General features: G+C 43.6%; 1 protein-coding gene across 3 annotated transcripts in view; it reads right to left on the minus strand.

The window, feature by feature from the left end:
• Window positions 1-886: 886 nt before the first annotated feature.
• LOC119402576 (venom metalloproteinase antarease TserMP_A) overlaps window positions 887-10098 on the minus strand; it is a gene marked incomplete at its 3' end in the record, with an annotated part of 11001 nt that continues 1789 nt past the window's right edge. For 2 of the 3 annotated variants that reach the window (XM_037669720.2, XM_049418596.1), the window contains 5 exon segments: window positions 887-1029; window positions 5656-5727; window positions 9185-9318; window positions 9403-9450; window positions 9511-9637. In XM_037669720.2, the coding sequence (XP_037525648.1) occupies window positions 887-1029; window positions 5656-5727; window positions 9185-9318; window positions 9403-9450; window positions 9511-9637 (524 nt within the window). 3 annotated transcript variants of the gene reach the window in all.

The raw sequence follows: 10098 nt of genomic DNA on the forward strand, positions 1-10098 counted from the left end.
TTGAACATTTCCCGTCGGAATAGCAAAATGGCAAATTTACTGCCGTCTTTCCTTTGCAAAACATGAATTTTTTTTCTTTAAAATAAAAATACAAACTAATCCCACTTCCACCCAGTGTGAAATCTGCAGAAACAGCGCAATTGAAGTTCTGTGTTTCTCCTGTGATTTTCTGGGATGTTTTGTGAACTCGGGTGGGTGTCTGTCATTATGTTATGCGCCGAGCGAGATGCGAGGGATACAACGTGAGACATCCCCTGCCACGCCCGCCCCTGCTACAGGGACTTTAGACCATATTCGAAGATTGTAGGTTCGGATCCCTCCGACGGAAAAGGTAATTCTTCGTGCACTTTAAGTCCTTTCAGGTTAAGTGACAATCATTACACTACAGTTAAGACAACCATAAAATATATCTTCCAGGCTTTCATTTTTGGCTTAATTATCTGTCGGTTTCATTAGTTAGGCTCAATTCATGCTCGAACCTTCTTTCTTTAACTCTGCGGCTACCACTTCGTCCGCGACAGAGCCAGTTACGCCATCTACGGGTGTATATAAGAACCGGAGCGCGACCAGCGCGGACAATCATATAACGTGAGGCCAAGCACTAAAACCACTCCACTGGTATTACGTGAGGTAAACGCGCTAAGCATCTACGTGCGCACAATATTATTAAAGATCAAGAATGTGTTTAATTCATCTCGCAAGCCGAGGACTTTACTTCTATTTCGCTCCCAAGAAACACACTTTTGCTTATCGTAATCTGCACCAAAACATAGCGTACAGACAAGAGAACCTTATAGCACATACATTTATGTAAAGGTGCCCCAACTATGGTGATACATTACCACGAGCCTTTGAGGCTTTTTAAAACAGTGTATTCTAGACTTACCCGGTTAAAAGGTACACAAGGTCAGCATTATTATACAGCTGCCTGTTCTGCGTTATGTACGTTTGGAAAGAAGCAAGGGTTCCCTGTGCGTGGACATATCTTCGGTCGGCAGTTACCCTTCGGAGAAACCATTCTTGCTCAGTCTAAAAGTAATGTGAAGAAGAACATATATCGGCCCAAGCAGTACGTAAATATCTTTTGGCAACTATATAAGGCAGTATACTCCAGTGGAAGAAATAGTAGCTTTAGTTTGAGTTATTTGTTGCTATAGTTTTGAGATACAGGGGCACAGTTAAGTCCAGACGAGTTTAATAACAAAATATTTTAATATTAGTGGCGTAGAAAGGAAATACCTGCAGTGGTTAAGTATGTGATAATTATTCGATGTGCCTTTTTCTTCATTTCCGGCACTTCAAGGGCGCGCCTCTGTAATCGCCAGAATAATTTTATCACCGCGAACTACGCTTGTTGTACATCGTGCGAATGAAACGTCTAAGAGCCTACCACAATACAAATAGACACTTAGCTGCAAAATTTATTTATTCTCGTGTGTTTGTGTCGTTTGAATGTGACGTTTCCAATACGAATAAAGGATGCAGCAACAGGCTAGCCCACATAAAGGGATTGCATTGAGCCGTTTGCCACTAATTTTCCTGCCAGCGCGAGTTTTTCGGTTTTGTGACCTGGTGATTTTATTCCTATCGTTGCAGAAAACCTTTTCTTGGAGAAGGCCGTTGAACAGTCAGTAAAAGAGCTTATTAATACGAATGTTCATGAATTTGTCACTTCTGTGCGAGGCTGTCATAAAATCACACAATTGATGGGTTAACAATCAATCATTCTTTGTTTATCACTTCTCGAAGAAGTGACGAAGAACTGATTACGGCTTGATGTCATGAAGCAGTAATCTATGATCACGTGACATTCTGCACCATTCCTGTGTACGCTGCTGGCGCCGACGGTTATTTTTCTCGTTCGATGAGGTGACTAAGGCCTCTGCCTCAATTTAACTGCTAACTTGAACAGAGCGATCGATTTCGTACTAATCTGCCAAAGAGATCACAGAGACCACGTAACAAGAAGGGCGTGGTTGATGTTTGCTGCGCTCGAAGCTGCTCAGAATCTTTCAACAAATTAAATCAATTGCTTTAAATATTATCCTACGAGTTAATTGACGGTTATCTTAAGGCAAGTTGTGCTCCGATACCATATGTATCCAATATTCCTTACAGAAAACCGGAAGTGCACGGGCCGGATATGTTCGCAAGAGAAATTAAGTGTGTAACTCGGTATTTGTGCCTCTAATAAGGAGTAGGTACGACGTCCATGCCAACAAAAACTGCTGTGAAAATATCAGTATGAGAGATGCAGTAGTCTGCATGAGATATGAATTGCTTTCTGCTCGCTGGTTTAATAGAATAAAAAACTGCCCGCAATTAGGGTCATATGCAAATCAACAATCATATGCATAGATCATATGCATAGTCATATGCATAAATGAAATGCAAAATTGTAGCGTAGCTACAATTTTGCTAGAATTTGCAATTTACGCTCTGCAGCTGGTTTCGTTTGGCAATAGTAGTCAGGCGAAGAATTCAAGATAGCATGTATGTACGCATACAGTTACAGACAACCATATTTTTATTATTGCGAGAGCAATTATGTGGACAGTCTTGGCTGGTTTTTGTCCGACACCGTCGCCGCCGTCATCCACCGTATATGTATAAGTATGTCTATATATATATATAAAAGCCCCAAAGAAAAATAATTCAGAAAAATGCTTCCGAAGAGGGGAATCGAACCAGGGACCTTTCGCTCCGAAGCGCGTGACGCTAACCACTGCCGCTACGAAACGCAGATCTTCCAGGTAGCGAACGGCGAGCGTTATATACACACCCTTTACCGCTGGACGGACTCTTAGATGGCAGGCGCTTATAAGCGTTTCTTACCAGCGAGATGGCACAAGGAGCGCAACGAGCACATTGAAAAGTCGTCGGCCAGCTCGCTCGCTTCTTCTAATATTTGCGCAGGGAGAACCTTGCACTTCTGCCTGCTCTTTATGTACACCATTTACTTAAGCGTGCTTCTTAAAACACCAGCGAGATGGCGCGATGTGCGCGCTGGGCGTGGGGATTTAAAGGTCGTCGCCCCGCTCCAGCGAACGCCGATGCTCTTTGCCCTATAGGGCGTGGTCGCCTTCGTGCGCTTATCTCAAGGAAACAAGGGGGGGCGGGCGGGGGGGGGGGGGAGCGGGGGGTTGTATGCCTTGCGCTTTCCACGCTGAAGTCACAGAGCGTACGAAGGTCACTTCGCTCGCTGCAGCGGCCGCGCTTGCGAAAGGAGCACGCTGTTCAAACAGAAATAAGTAACAACTGCGTCACTTAGTTTAGGTAAGTACGAACAGGTAACGAACAGGTAAGTGACTGCGTCACTTACCTGTTCGTTCGTTTGGTGCGTCCTGCTTTATGTTGCAGCAGTGTTCAAGTGTCGAGCTGTGACTCAAGATAGTTCGCGCTCGTCCTGTGTGCGTTCTTTTCGTGCGTCCTCGGGCTCGAGCGACGGGCTGGAAATTCCTCGCGTTACATTCCAATTTGTTGCTATCGTATTCATTGCTTCGCCGTTGCGGCCAAACTGTGACTTTTTGTATTTTTTAAAATGTTTACCCTTTTTATATCGTTATCTATCGTTATCTATATATTGTTTTTCGTTTCGGTGAAGCAAACACCGGACCATAAAAAGAGGAGCGTCGCGTTACTCGAGACGCGTGAGCCAGGCAATATTTCAAATTGCTAGTTCAGTTGGTGCGACGATGGACGAGCGACGACGTTCAACCCAAGGAAGTGCGCCTAAAAGCTGCGCTTTAAAGTGATAGAATATCAGAGACCAACAGTCGTATGTTCGTACTATGGTGTAGACAATTCTGAACTTATGTTTCCGCGATCATTCTTCGCGTCCCAAACAATAATGTATATGCATACATATGTAGTGATGGCAGGCCGTAATATTGTCCCATCGGCCTGGCGGCGAATGACATACGGCAGTAATCTACGGCTAGGCAGCACCCCCACAGTTTAAACCCATTTCGGGGGTGTAATGTCTTACATGTTTTGTGATACAACGGAAAGCAACGTCACGAGAGCAAACAGTTAACAAGCGAGAGGCAAGCGCCCTGGAAGAATGCGCCGTATTTCTCTGTCTGGTTGGAGAATTCAGAAATGTTTTCAACGCATAAAGACATATAGAATTACGCATAAAGAAATATAAAATACCAGCATTTGCAGTCATTGTGTTTCAATGCTTGAAGTATAGGATCATGATTACTTCAATAATTTATTTGTGTTGTGCAGAAGAAGACGCGTCGCCGGTCAGCAGTATCGCCAACGCTCGCCTCGCGCTGCTGGTCGCTGGCATCTTTCTGGACGGTGCTCTGTCCCGACTCGCTGTGTTTGTTCAGAACTTCGCCACAGGAACGCACCGCCAATAAACCTCTTCTCAATGTTAATACCTTGATTGGGCTCTAGGTGGTGCCTTAATTGTACGATACACTTAGTGGGGCCATTGGTTTCCATTTTCGCAAACTGTTAGTGCAGGATTGGATTAAGCCAGACACAAAGCATGCTAATTCGCTTCTGCGGCCCGAGCCCTTTCTTTTTGTACCTAATCCAAGTCGTCCGAAGAGCGTTATATATCCGTCCTATTGGACGTCGTTGTCTCCGTACATTATGTGCCCGTTCTTTGTCTAGAAGACGACAGAATGATTGACAGGATTGCCAATACCGGTTACTGTTCTCACGCTTGGCTGTCAAACGAGCCTCAACCAATTCTGTACGTTGCCATAAAACGTTCTTCACAGAACGTGTACAAGATTGCGCGCCAGGTCTGCTCGCTCGCGTGGTCTATAGGCTGTTTTAGAATAGGGTATGCAAGGATAGTGCTCGTTGCGTACGCACGCTATTTCCGTCATTTAGCGGGGGTACGCAAGAGGATAGCATACGACGCATGCGCAGTCAAACGCTAACACAATGATTTGAGTAAACTCTTGCAAAACACCCTAGTGTTCCTCGCTGGTTTTTCCTTTCGTTCGCTCCCTCAAAACTTGAGGGCTTTCCACCGCGCTCAGGGCACCTGTTTATACATGCCAATAAATGAAACTGCTCTGTGCCTTCGAGCTGTCAATGTATGTATTTCTGTCCTCCGTCGGGAATAGCACACCGGCCCATACATATAATACTCATAATACATATTGGAGGATATGGGACTCCAACCCACGCACAAACACAAGGGAGATAACTTGAGTCTGCTGCATCTTGTGAAGTTTGCAATAAATATATTACCAATAACACGCTGAAGCAATAACACGAAACGCCTTTTTACAGCGAATGATTACATGAGCGCACCACTTGGTGCGAGTTTCAGCAATCCTTTCGCGCATGGCGCCTACACTGACCCTTTACCATAATTGCTTGCTTAGCAAAGCTTTTTTATAGGGACGAAACACGATATGAGTTGGAATTCATAAAGCTTTTCCTGTGCAACTGCTTTCTTTCTCTCTATTGGCTCGTGAGCTTCGGCATATAATATCATCTGCACATGCATACGCCATTAACATTTTTTAGCAAGAAGATATGGTGACCACAAACTCTACTTCAAATCAAGAGTGAGCTAAGAGAATTCTGAACGTTTTCTTTTGAACCATTTTTTTGTTATAATAAATGTTGTCTCTCTCTTGATATCAGTTTTTATTGCAAAAAGGGCATGAAAAATCTTACTGTTGTGACCTCCAGTCCAATCAGTCGGTGCTTCACTTTCGGATCGGTAATTCCCAAGTACCTGAGATTCATCTAAATGAAAGATACATATATAACGCTTTCAACTCATTGCGAATATCGCGGGTATTTTAGGCAGCATGAGAACCAACAAAACGCGTAGTATATAGTAAGAAATCGATAACTGACAACCAACCTTATGTAGTACGAAGCAACAACGAAATTTCTTAGGAAGGGAAGCCTCTTAGTGAGAAGAAAAAAATTAGGCCACCTTTGCACTAGCGGTGCAAAGACTGAAGGGCTGAATGACTGAAGGCAAGCGTCTTTGTTTCTCCTTACTTTCTCTTACTTTTTCCCTGTCTTTCTTTCTTTTTCGGACATATGTGTGTTTTTGCTAGGTCTTCTTTGTATCCGTTATTTCTATTAGTTTCTCTCTATCTATGTGTTTCTTTCTCTTTCTCGCTCTATCTTTATTTCTCGTTCTTGCCTTTCTTTCTCTCTCTGACTATTTCTCGCTTTCTCATTCTTGCTCTGTTATTTTCTAGCATACGCTTCTTTCTTTCTTTTGTTCTCTCTTTCTCTCTTTCGTTTTCTGTCATTCTTCCCTTTTTTAAGAGGAAAGTGTTTTATGCCGGGGTCCACCACGGCTCCACTGACGCATTTCCTTCACGGATATGACGTTGTAAAATATAAAGACTAACATATGGCAAAGAAAAACGTTAAGAAAAGTTCCGTCACCGGGAGTCGAACTTACGACCTCTCGATCGCCAGCGCGCAGCGCGAAACGACTCCGCCACAGACGGCATGTTCTCTGCTATGCTTACGGCGAGCTATTTATGTACACCATTTGCCGGTGGCGGTACTCAGAGATCGGCGGTACAGTGTGTTTTTGTTATCACTAGCGAGGTGGCGCGAAGGGCTCGAAGAGTGCGCTTTTAAAGTCGTCCCCCACGCGGATTAGCGCGCGCCTTGACAGGGCGTGGTCGCTCGTGCGGGCACTTTATCTCGTGATCTCGGTGATTTGTACGTCTTGCGCTCTGTCTGAAAGTTTCCATTGAGAGCACGAAGGTCACCTCGTTCACTGCAGCGGCCGCTTTTTCGAAAGGAGCGCGCTGTCCACACAAAATAGGTACAACTGTGACAGTTCGCGCTCATCCTGGGTATGTTCATTCCGCGCTGTCATTTCTGCTTGAGAAGCGCATTCCAAGTTCGAGCGGCTTGCCGTTCTTCGCGTCACATTACAATTTGATGCTGTAGCATTCATTCCTTCGCGCTTGGGGCGAAAGAATGCACAACAAACGCTCAACTACGTCTGTGTAAGACACGTTTCACTTTCGTGTTATACCGATTTCCTGTGACGGCGGAGGATCAGCCATGTTTTTTATCTCTATTTCGCTCTTTCCTTCTATACGTTGCTTTAATATCTCATCCTCACCCTCACATCTGTACTCCTCACATTCACTACCCTTTCCAACCACCTTGTTATACCTATGCTATGCAGGGTTTTGCAATGTTTCTGCTAGATTGCTTGGATAGCCTTGTAGTTCAAATCATGCATCGCCAAGAATTTTTGCTGTTTCTGTATCTTTCTGACAGTGTATGGATTTGTCTCCGTTACGCCTAGCGACATGAGACGACGACGACGACAGCATACGATGACAGCATACGATGACAGCATGCGATAACGGCATACGACAGCCCAAACCTTTAAAATGCTCCGCACTCAAACACTTTCGTTCCGAGTTGAGAATCCAACCCAAGCCGTCTGCGTGGCAAGCAGGTGCTCTATCAAACACCTGCTTCGTATAAATACGCTATAAGAATGCCATGTACTGAGAGGAGTCTCCTTAATGCACGTACTATTGCGTAGCAGAATTGTATAAATGCACTAGGTGTCAAACAAGGTTAATTGCACAACGAGTGGGTGGTTTAAAGGGGCCCGCCAATCACAAAGAATGCAGGTGCGCGTGGCACCCTACGGACGTGTAGTGGCTACTTCGCCAATTTGCGAATAGAGGAATTATGACGTAGTGAGATCTTCGCAATTGCACATGCAGCAAATATTGTAAGACAGTTTAAAACCGGCAATGTTACGCGTACAAAGTTTTTTTTTTTTATGCAGGGTTGATGGGAATACGCACGGGGGCCGATTACGATATCGCGTTCTGCTCTTGAAGGCGAATCTCAAGCGTTCCTCTGAGATTTCCAGGTTGACGGCAATGCTAAGTATGTCAAATTAATCAGTCTTTCCAAGTGTGAAATTTGTTCCTCCCATAACAAAAAGCACCGGCGACTACCAGAAACGGCTTCCACAGTCTTGTTTTAAACCACAGGACGTCCCAGAGTTTGTGCCTGCGCCGTGTGGGGCTCTGCATGCTTTGTGTAAGAATCTACGTCTTGCCCTGTTCTCGGGAACATTTCACACATAAAATATTCGTGCTAGTCCTCACACTTCGCAGTGGTAGATTCACACACCACGTTAACCTATCACTCTAAGCAATATGCTCCAGCATTTGTTGATTCGTAAAGGATACTTATAATGATGTAGCATATTATTAGAGAACATTCATAGAGATATCAACTTTCTGTCTAACAAGGGCTCCTAGACAGCCACTACTAAACTCTGAGGTCATTCGAACAACCAGGAGAAGTTAGAACAATTACAAGCTTCGTGGTGTTTTGTAATATGGAGGACGGAAATGTTTGCTATGAAATTGCAGCTCTGCTGGATTTTAAATGAAACGTGTTGCAATCACTACAGCAGATGAGGGGCTAGCCTTCGTCTGCTGAAATGAGTTACTCTAGCGTTTTATAGTTATCTATCTTGCTGAAAAGAGTTCATGCTTATCGCGATTGTAATAAATATCTCTGCACTAATACAAGAACTAGCAGTGACGAGCGCAATGTTCCACTGCATTGAGCACCAGGCTCTAGCCAGAAAGCGGAGTCAAATACATCCTCATGTATAATGTGCTACTGAATTTTTATCAACACAAGAAGTTACCATGATGACGAATGTACAAGGCGTAGCTTAGAAAGGAATAGTGATGTGCCTTAGACAAGCCACTGCGCACACATGTTTGTGTGTGCAGTGGCATCTCCAAGCTTTGCTCCCAGGCAGTTTGCGGAGCTTTAAGATTCTAAATGTGCAACCCACGAGAAGAGATCATTGTCACTTCAGTGCGCGTTAATGTTCTACAAAAACAATTGTGATCAATAAGACAGCTAACACAATTAGGCACGTTTAAGTTATTGTTTTATACAATAATAAACGAGGAAAAACGATGCTGCTTTTTAAAATGCATTTACTCTTAGAGCTCCTGGTAAATGATTCCTCAAATAGTTTCACCGCGTAGAGAAATTAACACCAGAGGCGCCATCATGATTTGAAATATTCATACCTATCATAAAGAAGCTTTAGTAATATGCATCATCTTAATTTAGCTGTTTTCGAGCTCAAAGAGCTTGTTGCATTTAAAGTGACGAACATAAAACGGTATTTACTATTATCGCTGTGAATGTATTTACTTACAGCATTTACTGATATTGATACATATTTAATGATTTTTTCTGTACTGCTGAAAACCACTGCAAAGGCAGTGTCCACAACAATAAAAAGCTCAGGATATACTGTGTCCGCCAAGCGTTCTGTCACTTGAATACTTTCTGAAAAGTACGAATGACACCATATTTGCAGCAAAAAGCATCTAATAAGGCAAGCAATTTTTTTTTCGAGTAAACAGGACATACGATTACGAGCTCCAGTTATGTCTCGCGTGAGTTTAGAAGCAGCCAAATCTGTAAAAAGATAAATCAGCGTTTATTACCTTAATTTTCAAATCAAGAGTTGGTCTTTACCATAGTCTTTATGGTCGCTTGATAGATCATCCGGAATTTCGATTAGTTCGTGCGCAATACGGCCGTCTGCACTGCGTTCCTGTGTCAAGAGTGGTACGATACGCATTTTCGGAGTGACAATGCCTTCCTGCGAATACAGATAAAGCTGCTCTCGTGCTATGTCCTCGGCATTCTTTGTTTCTGTAGAAGCATTGCTGGGCTTCATGAATTTGGAAAAACAATAATAAGAGTTCAATTGCAAGACAACTAAGGGAGTACGCAGAGAAAATTCCCAGTCAGCATCGGGTGCATTTGTAAACAGCTACCGTCAAATTAGTGTGCAAAGTATTAGCTTTTGAGTGTATTACCCTTTTGCTGTTTTATTACCTGCAGGACGTGTATAATTTCGTTCAACGAGCGGTCAGAGTTTTGATCGTATGGTGAGTGACACTACAGTACCTGCGAATAAACTGACTTGCTTTAGGCCTAATATGAAACTCCGCCGCAGGGATTGGTCCTTTGTATGCATGTATCTTTAGCATTATTATTTGTGCGCAATATTGTCACATATTTCGCGAATTATGCCTCCTAGGCGGAGTGTCATGTCAA

The sequence above is a fragment of the Rhipicephalus sanguineus genome, chromosome 8, assembly GCF_013339695.2.
Source record: "Rhipicephalus sanguineus isolate Rsan-2018 chromosome 8, BIME_Rsan_1.4, whole genome shotgun sequence".
NCBI lineage: Eukaryota > Metazoa > Arthropoda > Arachnida > Ixodida > Ixodidae > Rhipicephalus > Rhipicephalus sanguineus.